The sequence below is a fragment of the Rissa tridactyla genome, chromosome 14 (genome assembly GCF_028500815.1).
Source record: "Rissa tridactyla isolate bRisTri1 chromosome 14, bRisTri1.patW.cur.20221130, whole genome shotgun sequence".
Taxonomy (NCBI): domain Eukaryota; kingdom Metazoa; phylum Chordata; class Aves; order Charadriiformes; family Laridae; genus Rissa; species Rissa tridactyla.
In genome coordinates this window covers 10,256,804-10,274,294 of record NC_071479.1, presented here as the reverse complement: position 1 = coordinate 10,274,294, position 17,491 = coordinate 10,256,804, and the positions used below count along the sequence as shown (strand labels likewise).

The following is a 17,491-nucleotide window of genomic DNA, read 5'->3' as shown; positions in this document are numbered from 1 at the left end:
ATTTAGTTTCTCAGGACTGGTGAGAAGGGGCTAACCGACAATTAGAGGTGCTAAGTACTGACAGAGCAGGGACCCACACAGGCAGCTTCTTCAACACATCTCCCCCTGCCATCGCACAGGCACTTTGGCCAGCAGGGACCACATCTACAGCATTTTCCAGCTGATCTCCCTGAACATCGAGCAATCAGCAGGAATTACTTTCCTGCCCTATCACGTTGACTTCTCCCACACTGCATATCCACCCGGGCCTCCTGGAATGTGTTCGTAGAGGGTCCCAACACCCATCTGAGCACAGGCTTTTGGCCAGCTGCACTGGCCCCTTGGTGGAAGAGGTTTCCACCACTGTACCCCCGTAAGCCTTCAGGCTGCCGGTCCCTGTGCCTGGCAGCTTAGCTGCTGCTCGAACATTGAGCACTTTGCTTTTCCCCCGTCCCAGTGAGGTTCCACCATGCCAGCAAGCTGGCACCAGGCCACTGACCTCGATTTTGCTGTCAGCCCTACTTACACGGCAACAACAGCACGCGAGAGGGCCAGCACCTGCCCACATGAACAATGCACGTCCCACGAAGCAGGTCATCTCAACAACCTGGGACAAAAGGAAAAGGTTTTCAGGCCAGAGTTTTCACCTAACATCGAAAGCGTGGGACCATGGAGGCTCTGGATGGGAACACTACACGGGAGAACTTCTCCCTCACTGGCACACAAGTTGTCTCGTGTCCAATGACTGCAGAGGTATCACCGCAAAAGCAACAGCATAATTCACCCTGCGAGCTCTTTGGAAAAACGTGTTATTTGGCGGGCATGCTAAACCTAACCCATTTGCAGCGGACCATTAAATAAAATAATTCCACCTCCTTAATCCCCTCTGCAGAGCTGGGCAGTGCAGACCGCATCTCCATTGCCTCTCTCAAACAAACCATTTCAGGGACTTGCTCCGTGTTCTTCAGTGCTGCTGTGTTTCGCTCCAGACTCAGATAAAATTTGGCTTTGCCCCATCTATAATGCATTTGAAGACAGTGGTATGAAACGTCTAATGCTGGCACCACAGTGTGCGAGCATACCTGCTAGAAAACAAGCTTAAGGAAATTATTTAGTTGAATCTGGGGATCAGCACCAAAACATTTAGCAGAAAACCAGTCACCAATTGCCTAGAAATATTATTAGAAGAAGCAAGTGCCAGAGAGAAGGGCAGATTGATTCCATAAGGCCACTGATCCCCTGACAACACGCTATTTAATTATCTATCAAGTCCTTTGAGAGTGAAGTAGCTTGCTTAAAATAATAATAAAAAAAAAGGAAACGCACATCTCCTGTACCCACAGTTATCACCTTTGAAAAAAACCAAAACCCAAACCAACACCCAATACAGAATGTTCTTTGCTAAGATCAAGCCCGACAGCTGCCACCCTTCCCGAAACCTGCCTGCGCCAGGCCATTCTTGCCCAGCACGTCTCACATTACCGAAGCCTTTCCTCTCCTGCCTTCAGAATTTTCCCCTTGCTCTTTCCACTTCTCGAGGACGCTGAAAGGTTGAAGCCTGGGTAAAAGCACCTTCCAGGCCTTCAAAAATCCCCCCAGTAGGAACACAGATGTCAGAAATCAATGGCAATTAATCACCAGCATTATTCTGGCAGCCTGAATAAAATATGCGTCTCATACGGATACAGCCCACTCACTTACCTTCGCCGCTAATGAAATGAGCAATCTATTCCAATTCATTCCGTTAGTGGGTAGATCACAGTTTGATACAAGAAGCATTAACTATGAGCCATCCTCCCCCTTGCTACAGACGCAAGCTGTTTTCTTCCGGCAATAATAGACTCGCCGGAGCTGTTTGGCTTCTCGGGCTGCTCAGACAATGGGCAGCCCAGCACCCGTTCCATTTGCAAGCTGCAAAGGTCAGCGTGGAGGTTATCCATCATCGAAGTACCACGCAATTGTGTGCCAAGTCCTCAAAAAAAGTAAGGCACAGAACTTGGGGAAAAAAAAAAGCTGCAAAACAGAAAGAAATGTGGAGATACCACAGGAGGGAGGCAGAGGGAGCTTTTACAGCACGCTCCAGCACCATGGAAGGGAACGATTCACAGAATCATAGAATGGTTTGGGTTGGAAGGGACCTTAAAGATCATCCCGTTCCAACCCTCCTGCCCTGGGCAGGGACACCTCCCACCAGCCCAGGTTGCTCCAAGCCCCGTCCAACCTGGCCTTGAACCCCTCCAGGGATGGGGCAGCCACAGCTTCTCTGGGCAACCTGGGCCAGCGGCTCACCACACTCAGAGTGAATAATTTCTTCCTCAGATCTCATCTAAGTCTCCCCTCTTTCAGCTTAAAACCAGCATCCCTTGTCCCATGGCTCCCCTCCCTGATCCAGAGTCCCTCCCCAGCTTTCCTGGAGCCCCTTTAGGGACTGGAAGGTCTCCCCGGAGCCTTCTCTTCTCCAGGCTGAACCCCCCAACTCTCTCAGCCTGTCCTCCCAGCAGAGGGGCTCCAGCTCTAACAAACTGGCAGAACTTTGTCTAACCACTATTTCCCGCCCTATCCTGGAGAAAACTCTGCCCAATTCCTGCTGGACCCAGGTAGTTTTAAGCACATGGGCTCAGCCAGCCTAAGCCACGCCATCTCAGTGCCAGTGGGAAGGACGAGGCTCCCCGTGTCTATGGAGGGGAAGGGGCTGCAGGGGCAGGACTGCGAGAGCTTTTCAGGGAGATTGAGCCCTATCGGCTAAACGGCTCCTCTGCCAGCAGAAAGGACAGAGCAGAAGACAAGCAGAGGCAGTGCCCTGCCTGTCCCCAAAGGCTTACTCCAGGCATCCTCCACAGGCAAGACAAATATAAGACTATTACAGCCCCCACTACACACCTTGGTTAAGGCTGAGTTTGCCAAGTGCTGTACAAACGCATAGGGAGAGACTGTCCCCAGACTGCAGCCTGTACCTGTAAATAAAATGCTTTGGATCAAGCATATCCCCTCCCCATCCTGCCTGACAAAGACCGGGAATTGGCTTCTGTGCCGAGGAACCAGGACCCTCGTCTGCACCAATGTACGCCAATGGCTTGTCCCTGTGCGGGGAGGAACACGTGGCTGGGGCAGGCAGGAACGAAGAAAACTGGTACAAGGAAAAGGTGACGCGGAGGCAGGTGGAGAGAGAAATAGCTAGAAGGAGGGATGAAGGGAAGCGGCGGCACTCCAGATGGAGCGCTGGGTGAGAGAAACGAGGGAGGAAACACAGCGGAGGGGATGGAGGGTGCGAAATGGCCCCCCGGCAGGGATAGAAATGGGAATTGCAGGAGGCACAGTCCAACCTCTCCCCATCTCCCAAGGCAAAGGTGACAGCAGTTTGGCTTTCAAGTAGTGGCACTTATGCAAATAAATGCAAATTGATGCATAATTATGGTGATTGCACACATTTAGCCCCAAGGCATCAGGAAGCCCCTGTCCCTTTCACCTGGAAAGGTCAAATGAAATCTTAGCTCCCAGGCCATCTTCCTAAGCCACCCGAGGGCTGGCACCCCATCCCTGCTGCAAGACAATGGCCCTGTCCCACCCCCTCAACGCCGGTCACTGCTCTGTGTATCCCTCAGGCAAGTCCAGGACCATTTTAAAAACAGCAGAAAACTCCACATAGCTTTATTTCAATGGAAATCTGTTATGTGCTTTATGGGAGGTTGGAGGGGAATCTAGATTAAAGCATTCCCCTCCTGCTTCCTCTTATCTTCTCTTTCCCCTCCACACCAAACAGTGCTGGAAAACTATCATGAGAATCACCATCAACTAGATATGGTTAGTTACTCGGTGGAAAAGCTAACTTTGAAAGAAGCAATGGGGGGAAAGAAGCAAGACACTTGACTATGCACTCTGACCACGCTACCATCGGTGCGTAGTCAGAGCACCAGCCCTGCCAGCCTTCCCTGCCAGCACAGCCCACCCCAAGAGGCTGGGATGCAGTTTCTGATCCAGCAACAAGAAGCTGGCAGGAGCAGAGTTCCTCCAGGCTGCCCGGCTCCCTGCTTTGCCTCTATTTACCAAGCCTTTGGCGCTCCACGGCAGGGAGAATTCACAGAGCACCCAGTCAAAAGAAACTAAGCCAAATCATTTTAGCAGGCACATTGTCAGTTTAGGCGAGGGGATTTAAAGCCAAATAATTCTCCGAGCAGACGTGGCATTGAGGAAAGTGTCAAGAAAAATCCATTGTCTCCCCTGAGGACAGAAGAACCGAGTAAAAGATATTTTAACTCACCAGCGATGCTGCACACTAACGCTTCTGTTTTCTTCTAATTGACACTGGAAGGAAAGATGGGCTTTTATCCTTCAGGTCATCCTATCTATTTCTCTACTGAGGCAAAACTGTTTATTTACAAGAACTAAATAACATTTATGCTCCAAGAACTCAAGGATGCCCTAACAATACTAACCCTGATGAACAAGCCAATACTGATGCTGAGCACCATCATCCTTGCATTATGAAAAGAGGAGAGATTAAGGACCTCATTCTAAGCTTTCGCATCAATATAATGTCATTTGATTTCATTAGGGCTGATTGTGATTTGCTGGTGTAATGAAGGGAAACAGATGACTAAGTAAGTTGCCCACTGAGGGAAATCAGTGGCAGAGCAGCAAACATAACCAACTCCTCGCCCCAGTGCGACAGCTAAACCCCCATTCCCACAGACGCGCTCTGCACCTGCGAGTTCACCCCACTCCAAGTTACACGTGATATTAATTTGATCAGCCCGGATTAGCTCGCAGTGACAATGGAGCATCACCTCTCAGCCTGCAGTCGGCCCCTCAGTACTAGGCCAGGTCCAGCACTCGAACCTGGTTGTCATCAGATCCGCCTGTGACACCAAGATCATCACATGCCAGACCTACGCTCTGTCACCGCCATGAGCCCTTCCCTTTAAGGAGCATTAAAACTAATTTCACATGCCTCCAAGTCCAAGAGTGACCCTTTTCCTAGGGAGAGATCCTGGTGACTTTACACTTCCCACCCTCTCCCTCTGAGCTCAGCTGGCAACCAAAGTTAAAATGGAAACTGCTTGCAGGACAGAAAAGCAGAGCAGAAGCCTGTGACATCGCACAGCACCTGCTTTTTAAGCTGTAGGTGCTTTTTTTGTGTGCAGTTTTTGTTTGTTTGGTGTTTTTTTTTTATTTCTAAGCAGAGCCAGAGACCAAGGAATAGGTGACCACTCTAACTATTGGGGGAGATGCTAGTCACATCCTTCTTTGCCATGCTCCAGCTACCTGAGATCCCGTGGGAAGGGGAGAGATTCCTAGCTTCTGGATCAGCCGGTTACTTCTAAAAATACAGAGACACAGAGATAAGCAAGCAGGCGTTTAAAGAAACAAGCCTGATATCTTTACAGAATCAGGGGATCGACGTATTGCTTTCACTCCTCGTTTATCCCAACCATGACTACGTGATGGTCCACAACTCAAGTACGTGGAAGGGTTAAAAACCAGCCAAAGAAACCAAGCTGCATTCATTGCCGATAGCTGTTACAATGCCCGTACAGTACAGCGGTGATGACTGACTACAGCAAATCAGCAGTCTCAGATAATGCTATTCAATTAATCGGGCATCACAAGAAACAGTGAAATGAGATTTGCTTTCTTGTAAGCTGCCTGGAAGGTAAAATTGCTCTAAATACGCTTCCAAGGCTCAGGGCTGCATGTGCCTCCTGTCATTTCTCAGCGGTCTTTTAGCAATACCCCAGGCACCCAGAGCACAGGCAGCTGGAGCCCTTTCTACCTTGTATGAAATATTACGGTCTCGGAAGAGATCACCTTGTTTGCCATCATTAAAGTTCAAATGAAGAGAACATAAAAAGAATTTTAATCGCCTTTTAATTCTTTTTAAATGCCCACTTGACACTATCAGAGCAGGAGATGGAAAGGCTGGTTTGGAAGGAGTGAGCAGGGAGCTGGAAGTGGCTGGGGATGCAATGCGATGTCCCTCCACGGCAGGCGAGCCTTCCCGGGCTGGGCTGCAGCAGGGACGGAGAGGTGGCAGAGCACGGCACCGAGTTCTGGAGACCTTTTCCTTGTCCATAACTCATCTGCCTCATAACAAGCTTCCCCCTGCAGCAAAACCCTCAGCTTCTCTCCCAAGCCACTCGGAAGAACCCGAAACAGCGGACTGGAATTACCCCAGTTCCTTCAGAATAAACCCGATAGGAGTCTATTGACTTTGGCAAAGCTACCACGGATTTACACCAAGATGAAAGAATTATACTCCCTAAGACCGATGCGTACAAATTAGTCTAGTTTTGGTGATTTTGATCAAGCTCATCCAGATTCGCCCAGCTGTCAGCATGAACAGAAAGGCACAGCAGAACAAATGGTGGAATCAGCGCGGCTCTTCTGAGGCTGGCGTAGCTCATTAAACCAAATCCTCAATCAGGAATGATCCCTCAGAGTCATGATATTTTACACTTTCTCTTCTTCCCTTCCTCCCTGAATTATTTAAAGGGCATAAAAACCTACCGCAAAGGAACAAAAGTAAAGCGTGGAGGAGAAAGGGAGTGCGAGTTTAATACAAACCCCAGAACAGAGGGGAAATACCTCCCTGTGTAACATTTTGATGGTCTAAAACCACAAGCACCTCAATTTTAGCCACTCTAGACAAATTATCACAGCTCATCAATACAAACTTCCAGCATCACTGCTACAGTATCAACTGTGTACTATACAGCAAGGCTGACGAAAGCCAAGCAAGCTCTAAAAATATAAGAGACAATACAAACTTCTCCGCTTACACCGTAATTCAAATTACAGTGATCTTTTGCTAAAGTGCACTCTTGAACGCTGGAATGATAGAGCTATAATTGTAATGGAGTCATTTAATTTTGATTTGGATGAAACAGAGAGCACGAAGCAGACAAGGCATAAAACTTCGCCGCTCACATAAAGGTTACGAAGCTGGTCATTAAGTGAATTGATTTGGAGTGCTTAGGTAATCTTGTCATTTAAGTCAGAATTCTATTTTTTATCTAATTTATACTAAAATATCTGCAAACCCCATTGCACCGGTCACAGGCCACCACTCAGTTTTCAGCTGGGACAGCATGCAGCTCATTACTTTTGTCTTCTTTGCCCAGTATCGTGGCAGTTTTCATTTGGTGCCATGATTCCACTTTTGGTACATCATGGCTCTGAGCGATGCCTGAAAATACAAGGCAGAAGAGAGAAATTGCTCCCACCCCACAGGCAGTGCCTCTCCTCCTACAGAGCAGTGCTGGAAACGGCTGGGGTACTCCTGCATGACCAGACACGCGTGAAGAGAAGGCAATTGAGCTATCACGATTTGTAAAATGAATGCAATAACTACGGCGTGAACGCTCTTACAAAATTATACAAGTTAAGAGTGTGTATTTATGCGCTGCTCTATCTAAAAAGCTGCCTCACTGCCCATATTCACAGCTGGGCATCTCCGAGCACCCTGACAGCCACAAAGTTGATTTCTGGTTCAGTAAGTTTGTCATGCTCACCCAGGAGAGCGCGATGTGCCTGGGAGCAGTGGAAAAGCCTGCAATCGTCTTATGGAAGATCTCTGCAAACGTCTTATGCCCTGAAGAACAAGCTTTGACAACTTCTCTCACAACAACACATTCTGCATATTATGAATAACGACGCTGTCCTAGACAGACAGCTTCTTGCTGCAGGACAGTCAAGATGGAAGCACAGCACGGGAACGTGCTCCTGTTCAGACAGATGGAGAGCCAGCCCATCACCACGCACACAAATGGGAGCTGTGCTTTAATCAGACAGCTTCTGACAGAGAGTTCACATCTACTCGTCTGAAGCAGGCAGACAGCATTTAGGAGATCGAGCTACACAGCCGTGGTTTTGTATTAAGACTCTCTCTGCTCACCTTTGTATTTGCTCACTCTATATTTGATCCCAAGTAGAGCATATGCAAAAATTCCAGGACCAAACCCAGCTCTTGCTACAAGCCTGTTTATCCAACGTTTCCCTCTCCACTGATCCACTACAGAGCATCAGTGAAGATGGCAGGACACGGTGAGGTTTGCTCTGCTCGAGGAGACCAGATCACAGGCAGAGACCTTTGCAGAGCTGTTAACACTTAAATCTAGACTGAGCCCGAGATCCCGGGTTTCAAGGCGAACCAGAGAACATGGGCCAAGCCACCCCGTACATCACCCCCTCTTGTCCCTGCAGCTCTGACACCCTGCACGATGTCCAGAACATTAGGCTGAGGTGTTTGTATCTTCACCCCAGGGAAATCCTCCGAAGGCTGCCCTTCAGCATCGCTGCATGCGATCCGCTCTTCATTTCCCCCCCTCCCAAATGCAGAATATAAGGACAAATTAGCCCTTACTTAATTTTAAAATCTCCAAAGGAACTCTTATACTGTAAATCACCCTGCCACTCTTCCCAAGGAAAGCGTTTCTGCCACCACTACCTGGGTCACAAACCCCTTTCCCAGATCTAACGAGCGGAGGAGCTCTAGAAGATGTCAGCACAACTGGGTGGGGGATGAAACTGTTGTTTAAAGAAGTCCAGCTCGCAAGCCGACAATTTCTCAGCTTCTTTTTCCTATCAGGATCACATTAACAAAATATAGCTCTTGTCACAGAACAACCCCTTGGCAAACTGCAGCCTACAGGAATTATTTCTGTGCAGGAAGCACTTAGTTTCACTCAGTATTAATTGTGTCTAAAAGACAATCACGTACATTATATTAGAGAACAAACAGAAAGGGATGTGAATTACCAGCAGAGTGGGCTGAATTAGAGATGAAGTCATTGAGCAGACCAGAGAATTCCCCACACCTGGTTTCTACCCATCCCAACTCTGTAACCAAAATATGGAGGTTTTGGCAATCTTCAGGGCACCAAACTGCAGGCTAACTTCTAAAAGCTTACAGAATTGTTGTCCTATCATTATGAATGAAAAAAAAAAGAGAATTCCTACAAATATTTTCTCTGGTCTCAAGATTATTGGGGACTCATTTCCATCCTGGAAGACAAGCCCTTGCCTGGGGCACAGATTTGAAGACGGGGCAGGGAGCAGGAAGGTTGGCAGCGAAGATGCTCTTCAAAGCCGTGCAAGATTAATGCACTGGCAGAGGAACGCACCACACAAAACAGGCTGCGAACAGAAGTGCTTTAGCTTATTATGGAAGAATTAAAGCACAAACAGCTACAAAACAGTCTTGTCACCCCAGATCCCTGCTCTCCACGCACTGCCTACAAATTGCTGCCCTAAAAGTCTATTCTCCAGCTCAGTGGGTTTGTGCCGGGCACCACTGTGCCACGGGAACCCTCTGAGCTGAGCCCACCAGCTGCAAGATCATCTCTGTGAGTGATTTGGGTCACTCAAACACCGACTTTGGCTCAAAACAGTGAGCTTTAGGTGAAAACCCCACAGTTTCTGGAGCTCCCCCACCTAGCTTTACATGGAAGCTTTTATTGATAGTGCCCTTGCTGTCATGTACAACAACAGGTCTCTGGGGCACGTGGAAACATGCTGTGCTGCGGGAAGAGCCGGGGACGCTCCAGTTGTGTAACTGTTCTCCTTCTCCCCCGAGGCAGTCGGGGGGAATCTGGGGGCTGCTCCTGCTTTGGGCTCTATGCAGCCGTGGAGGGGGCTGTTCTGCTTCTCTGTGCCTCAGTTTCTCCACCTTTGGAAGGAGAAAACACGGTCTAGAGGCTGGAGTGTGTGCCTTAAAACCCGGCTCAAGCTGATTTCTAACTTCCAGAAGGCTCCCAGGCTGGAAGGAAGGCACAAGCAGCATCGCTACGTTTCAGAGACGTGATAAAAAACCACGGCTTGGCGCTGGGGCGGGGGGACGAACCTGCCGTGTCAAAAACCGCAGAGATGACGGGCTGACCGCCCGGCAGCCGGTTACCGCCCGTGCCAGCAGCCGGCACCGGGATTTTCACCGTAAAACTTTCGGGCTCCGCTTCCCGCACTGCCGGCGCCCGTCGGCCGGCGGGATGAGCCCGATCCCGGCGGCGGGACACTGCAAACCGGCGGCCGCTCCGCTCCGCTCCGTGCGGCCAAGGGGGCTGAACGATGGGTTCCCAAGGGGGATGGCAGACGGCGGAACAAGTCCCCGGGGGCTCCCGTCCCACCGGCTGCAGAGGCACAGAGCGGCTCCCGAAGCCGGAGGGGGTGGAGCAGGACGGGGCGCGCAGCGACAACACCCGGGGGAGGGAACGGGGGGAACACGGGACACACACAGCGGCCGGCCGCGGGGCGCACGGCGGACAAGCGCCGGGACGGGACGGGACGCACGGCAGCCGGTGCCCGGTACCTTGACAGCCTCGGCGTGGGTCACCCGGTCCAAGGACTTGCCGTTGACACCCAGGATCTGGTCGCCGACGCGCAGCCCCTCCCGCTCGGCTAAGGAGCCCGGTTCCACCAGCGAGACGTAGATCCCCACGCCGTGCTCGGCCCCGCCGCGGATGCTGAAGCCCAGGCCCTCGTGGGCCTTGCTCCGCCGCAGGGTCACCTGCCGCAGCTCACCGGGGACCACCGGCGGCGGGGCGGGGGCCGGGGGGGGTAGGTAGGGCCCCTCGGCGGTGTACTGGTCGAAGAGGAGCTGGTCGGAGCGCGGCAAGACGAGGCGGAGCAGCGGCAGGAGCTGCCGGCGGCGGGGCCCGTCGAGGAGGGCGCGGAGGGAGCGCACCAGGTCGCAGACGTTGCGGCGGCCGTGGTAGGCGTTGAGGCAGAGGATGAAGCGCTCCCGCTCCGCCTCGGTCAGCAGCGCCGTCAGCGCCTGGTGCAGCCGCCGCACGTTGGCCGACAGCGGCCGGGGCACCGGCACCAGCCCCACCGCCGCGGCCCCCGCCGCCGAGCCCAGCGAGCCCGAGGAGGAGGAGGAAGAGTGCACCGACACGCCGTCCAGCTCCGCGCTCATCGCGCCGCGCCGGGCAGGGCACGACCGGCCCGAACCGGTGCGGACCGATCCGAACCGGACCCGACCGGACCCGAACCGGTCGCCGGCCGGCGCCGCGCGCGCCGCTCCACCTGGACGCCCGCTCGTCGGCGCCTCGCGGCGGCTCCCCAGGAAGTGACGTGCCCGCCGTTGCCGGGAGACGGGTTATACAGAGCGGCCCCGGCGGCGGCCCCGTGCCCCGCCCCTCCCGCCACACCCACCCCCGGCCACGCCCCCGCGGCAATTAGCGCGGCCTCTCATTAACGCCTCGGGGGGGGCGGTACCGGTATGACGGGGGAAGAGGAATCAGCCCCGCCCCCGGCCCGCCCGGGCTGAGGCCTGCGCGCAGCTCATCGCAGGAGTGAGCCCTGTGGCCGCCTCAGGGAGCCAGGCCCGGGGTGAGGCGGGCGCTGCTTCGCCGGGGGAGCCGCAGATCAGCCGTGGCACAGAGTCTTTCCACCCTCCAACACGCACCGAGAACCAGGGAAAACAGCTTTTCCCAGGCCCAGCTGTCCCATCCGAAGCCTCCACAGCCACCCGGGGCCCTGCGCCCCATGCAGCAGCTCCATAGGGCCTGCTGGAAGGGAAGGCAGGCCAGCGAGCAGGAGGACACGGCTTGTAGCCCAGGAGAACCACCTGCCTGAGGCACACAGTCCCCGCTACTTGACCCCTAGGGCTGGTTTTCTGTTGCCCAGCGTGGCAGACAGTGGACTGTCATTAAGTTATAGCACTGGTAATTATAACTGGTAAGTTGTAACACTGGTAATTCAGCAGAGGACTTCAGCTCAGGCTTCATTTTAATGACAAGTCAATGGGATTTAGGCAATACTGAGAGGGCGTTGAAGCAATTTACGGTGTCAGGTTGGAGTCAGACCCAAACTGGCTGCAGTTAACCCACTCCATTGAGCAAATACAGCCGCCCAGAGAAGCCCTTCCCGTGGGACGGCCTGGTGGTCTCCATCCAGCGACAGCCAGAATTACACACCGCAGCGGGGATCCACAGGGATCAGGGGATCACATCCTCGCCTGGGACCCTGCCACACGCCCAGCCACCCTCTCTCTGCTTCCACACCCCTGGCTGGAGACTTCATATCCAAACGCAGAGCATCACGATGCAAAGTCAGAAATCCAGGGACTACTTTTCCAGTTGTTGGATGAATTATTTCTTACCGCACAAGGTTTCAGTTTCTTTTACATCTCTGGAGCACTGAGCAAAGACCATTTTCCATCTCAGTCATTTGAAATCTTTCTGTCTTCACTGAAGTGCTTTTATCCGCTGCGGTAGAGGAGGATTAAACCTTATTTATCATATGCATCTTGATAGCAATAGAATTCATTTTGTTCATGGGTATGATGGAAGAGCTTTAACAGCTGCATTACAAGTAGTTTTATGTATTAAAGCTTTGTTGGAGCTTTCAATGTCGTGTTTTAAACAAAAATAAACAAAGCAGATTGCTAATTGAAATTCGGGTTCTAACCGTGGGTGATAAATAAGCAGATGGAACAGCCAACATTACTGGAAAAAAGGGACAATATAGGACAGAAAAGTGAGTAAAAACAAAAATACGCCAGCCAAACAAAATGAGAAGAGCAGGCAAGGTACTGTGTGTCTTGGAATTGCGCTCAAACACAATTTCAATGCTCAGTACCCCGCTGAAAGCCTCCTCTATTTAAAGTACTACTGTTACCACAAGCACTGCATCTGAGCAACTCCAACCTTTTTTTATCCCACAAGAAGACACCGGGTATGTTAATGTGAGCAGACACAGACGGAGCTGCCTTGGCGAGCTCCCGACGGGACCAGCACATCGCTGTGGCTTGGGCTGGGCTGGCCACTGCGACCAGTGACAGATGGTCTTTTACCTCTCCCCTTCAGAGAAGAGAGAGCATCTCCCTTCAGAGGAGAGGAGAGAAAAGGAGAGAGAGACTTATGAGCTGAAAAGAAACTAAACTACTTTAGTGAAATATTCATAATAAAATAAAAAAAATCATAGAATGTGTTGGGTTGGAAGGGACCTCTAAAGGCCATCTAGTCCAACCCCCTGCAGTCAGCAGGGACATCTTCAACTAGATCAGGTCGCTCAGAGCCTCATCCAGCCTGGCCTTGAATGTCTCCAGGGATGGGGCCTCCACCCCCTCTCTGGGCAACCTGGGCCAGTGTCTCACCACCCTCAGTGTAAAGAGCTTCTCCCTCATGGCTAATCTAACCCTGCCCTGCTCTAGTTTAAACCATTGCCCCTCGTCCTATTGCTACATGCCCTTGCCAACAGCCCCCCCCAGCTTTCCTGTAGGCCCCCTTCAGGGACTGGAAGGCCGCTATAAGGTCTCCCCAGAGAGATAAGATTAATAAGAAAATAATGAAATATATACAATATATATAATCCATATTGAGCTCCTGGGATGATGATCACATCACCGTCTGGTGCTGGGAAAGTCCCAGACTGGACTCAGTGACAGACGGGAGCTGAACTCAGGAACGGGATTGATCCTGATCTGTGCATTCCTGAAAGACAAACAAACAGACAGGGTCCTCCTCAGATGCCGGCCATCGAAGAAAGAGCTGACCCTGTGATCCCTCAGCTTCTGTACTGAGCACGATGCAGATCACAGAATCACAGAATGGTGGGGGTTGGAAGTGACCTCTGGAGATCATCCAGATCATCCAACCCCCTGCCAGAGCAGGGTCACCCAGAGCAGGTGGCACAGGAACACGTCCAGGCGGGGTTGGAATGTCTCCAGAGACGGAGACTCCACCACCTCTCTGGGCAGCCTGTGCCAGGGCTCTGCCACCCTCAAAGAATGGGATGGAATACCCCATTTGTCAGTTTTGGGTCGCCTCTCCTGTCCCCTCCTCCCCACAGTGTGACCCCTTCACACGTTTCTGCTTCTGACCCTCCAAAGGGGCAAATAACAAAGGTAGCTGAGCTCAGCTCTTACAGCAATAAGTATAAGCGGGAGCCTCTCTGCATTCCATCCCTTGATACTCACTGTAAATATCAGACCTTATCTGCTAGAAGCGGACACTCTCTGAAAAACACGCCGTTAATTTCAGAGAGGTACAAGAGGCTTAACCAAAAAGTAAAACTACTGAAAAGAAAATTGGTTCTCTTTTACCTCAAACCAGGACACACATCCAGTTCTTCCCACTTTGGCAGAGCATGGCAATACCCAAACCACAGGGTACACAATGACCAAAGCTGCCCGTTTGGTCCCTGACATTTTGACCACTACTCTGGAAACTATCAATAAGCCAGTTTCCCAAGCTTAAGACAAGTTCAATCCAATGCTGCCCAGCAGAAACACGCACAACATCCACACGAGTAGCTACATTTGAAAAGAATTCTGTTTTCTCATTGCTGATACAGCCCTGCCAGGGGGGGTTGTTTGTCCTCAGGATGCCCCATCCAGCTGCCACCTGCCATAGGACAACCCCATGGCACCCCTCTGGAGCAGGGCTGGACGTGGCATTACTTCTAGTTTCTGCTCACGGAACACACACACACGAAGTTTTGATCCCCAGATGTTTTACAGATTTAGATTGCCCACATGTTGTGCAAGCTGGCTCTTCGTCATTAACTGTCCAGCCAGGGACCCCCACTGCTTTTCCTTTGGAGAAGAAAGGGATTGAGATCTTCTTGTAGAACCTCAGCTTTGAAGTGAAGCTGATTAATTTCTAGGGGCTTTATCCTTTCCACTGCTTTAAGCCCTTAAGCCATGCAGTTGAGAGCAGCACATGGCCTTGGGCCAGAGGGGAAAGAGGGGGTTCATCCAGCTCTGGGGCACAGGAGTGTTCCCAAACCCAAGTAAAACCTCTCAAAGCTTTCCCAGCACAAGTAACACCGTTGAACCAGCGCCTCGCACCTGTGTCGAGCTGCAGGGCTCAACGGGCCAGGTTCTCACTACTGAAATCAAAACAGTCCTTTCAGAAAGGGAGCTCTGCCAGCTGCGGAGGTGGCAGCGAGAGCTCAGGGCGGGAAGTCAATGGCAGGCACAAACGGCATCACTCTGCAAACATCCAGGTAAGCGGTCCTTTGGAGCTGAGGTTAGCGACCCCCGTCAACATTCAGAGAATGAGTCAACATTCATTCCTGGGGCAGCTCCTGGTCAAACAGGACCTTTGTTAACCGGAGGGGCTACACAGCCACCGGGAATGAAACTCCAGCACTCTCACACACAGCCGGGAGCTGCGGGAGGAGCTGGACACTGCGTAGGTTCAACCCTCAAACAGCATTTCACATCCAACACCCAGCTCGTGCAGCAGAGTGCCTTACGGCTAGCAAGAGCCCCAAAGGTGTTATTCATTTTCTTTTTTAAAATCAGCTTTGCAGCACAAAATAATCCGATGCATTTGCTAAGTGCCAGATGAATAAATTGCCTAACCTTTCCACTTTAATCCATTGTAATCACTTTCCAGAGCACTCTCTGAAAAGTGAGCTCCGTGTTTCCAGAGCAGCTGCGTTCCTAATTAAAAGGCACTGTAGCAGGAAGACAAGGAAAGGTAATTCTGGTTGGAAATGCCTTGCTGCGGAGTCGGAGCACTGGGCTGAACGGCGAGGAGGGCCAGGGAGGCGGCAGCAGCTGCCTGTGCTGCTTAAGAGAGTATTAGGAGATGGCTGGCGCTCGGGGCTGCCTCTTGGCTAAATCCCCGTTTAGCAGATTGGCTCCCAATCCCCTGTCCCTGGCCGGCTGGACTGGTTTGTGCGGCTTGAACATGTGCTTTCCTCAGCATGGGCGAGAATCGGCCGGGTGCCGCAGGTAAGCGGGCTACGGAAATAGCCAGCGCAGAGGGAAAAGCATCGTGAGGGGTTTCTAACAGAAATCCTGGGCTCCGCAGGCTCCAGCATCACCTCTTGCTGCAAAGCTGAGTCCAGCATAATTTAGGTGCAAGTTCCCCGCCGTGCTGGGTGCTGCACAAACAGCAGAGACGCATGCTCCGTCTCTTCAGCTCCAGGTATAACAGGCAGAAGTCGGATTTAAAGAAAAGCCCTAGGAGCAGTGAGAAATCATCATTTCAAGGGGGCTTTTCTGAGCTCTGAGTTATGAGCACAAAGGTAATCCACTCGCAACGGGGATGTTTCCAATTTATGGGCACTGCCGTGCTTAATCAGACCGAGTTCAATGTGACACATCCCAGCAAACAGCCAGTGGCAGATGCCTAAGAGCGCGGTTCAACCTGAAACAGGTTCAATTGAGGGGGAATTTGTTGTTTTCCATTGTGCAAGAGAAGACCAAAGGCAAGAATTTGAGCTCCAAACCACCAAGACATATTGTTTCCATTGGGTGGACACTGCAGGATTACAGTTTATCAGTCATTTAGACACTGCCCGGATTAAAACGTTAATCAATTCAAACAGAGAGCAATAGTTTCACCTATATGACCAGAAATATCTTGGTTTAATGCCATTGGAATGCTTTGATGCTTATTAAAACCTGAAGTCAAGGCAATTCAAATTAAAAACAAAGCCACATTTTGGGAAAGCACTTGCTTTAGATAAAATTATGTTTTCTGGTGGGAAAAAAAGCCCCTTCCAACTAAAAGAAGTTTCACACCCAGATTTGCCCGCAGTGATCTCTCCGCTTTGCCAACACCACTGAGTGTAACCCTGCATCACAGAGCCAGGCGACTTAAAAGCTGCAGTCCTCCTCCCCTCCCCGGCAATTTCTTGCACTTACGCTCTCTCCAGTCCTTTTTGAAATGCCTGGAAAAAAAAAAATGCCACTTGCGTCATTGTTTTTTTTTTTTTTTTTAAGTGCCCAGCACAAATCATCTGTAAGTCACAGTGCTGGCCTGGATGTTACGGACCGGCAAAGCAGAGACTTGCTGAGGATCAGTCTTTGTCCTTGCCTGGTCTCCAATTTGGGCACTTTGGCTGTTAAACTGGGTGTATGAAGGACACGGAGCCTGTTCACGAGGGCTGACCGTCCTTAGGTGTGAGAAGCGAAGGTTCTGGAGCGGTGGTGTAGCCACCACCTGCAGAAGGAGCCAGCCTTAGGGGTGCAAGTAACTCGCTCCACAGGACCGGCCTTATTTATATTAACTGTGGAAATTGTCAAGCAAATCCAATGCTCTCACGTAGATGAGCTGGCTGGCAGAGGGGGAACAGCTGGATTTGCACGTGAAGTTGCAGGATGCTTTGACGAAAGGGAGAGCACCGACCCTTTATCCTCGGTGTTGCATGATCTGGGGTCTACCTTGCACGTGGATGGTGCCGTGGTACAAATTTATGCCTCCAGTCCCAAATTCTCCTCCTGCTTGGTCCATCACTTGCCCACACCAGTGGTCTAAGGAGTCTCCACCCTTCAAGCAAGCGCTGCCTGTCACCGGGTGTCTGCACACCAGAGCCCTGACTTCTCTAGGAGCTGCCGTTGCGCCCACGCCAGTACAGCATGTCACACCTGGGCTGTGGTACCTACCTACAGCAGTGACTGTGGCTGGAGAGGACCGAACGAATTGGAGGGAAGTACAATCCCTTTCTGAAGAGTTTTCTTTAATATATCTGACAATTTCAGAACTGGCCGGAGCGTTGCAGAGCTCATTTGCACAAGTTCAGCCTCCCAGCAGGTGGGAAATTCTGGGGCTTCACTCAC

General features: G+C 51.4%; 1 protein-coding gene across 2 annotated transcripts in view; it reads right to left on the bottom strand.

Annotated features, from left to right (window-relative positions):
* WHRN (whirlin) overlaps positions 1-10,997 on the bottom strand; it is a 57,486-nt gene extending 46,489 nt beyond the window's left edge. For both annotated transcript variants that reach the window (XM_054220896.1, XM_054220897.1), the window contains exon 1: positions 10,280-10,997. In XM_054220896.1, coding sequence (XP_054076871.1) covers positions 10,280-10,885 — 606 coding nt within the window. In that variant the 5' untranslated portion in view covers positions 10,886-10,997. The remainder of the gene's footprint in view (positions 1-10,279) is intronic.
* Between the last annotated feature and the right edge of the window lie 6,494 nt (positions 10,998-17,491).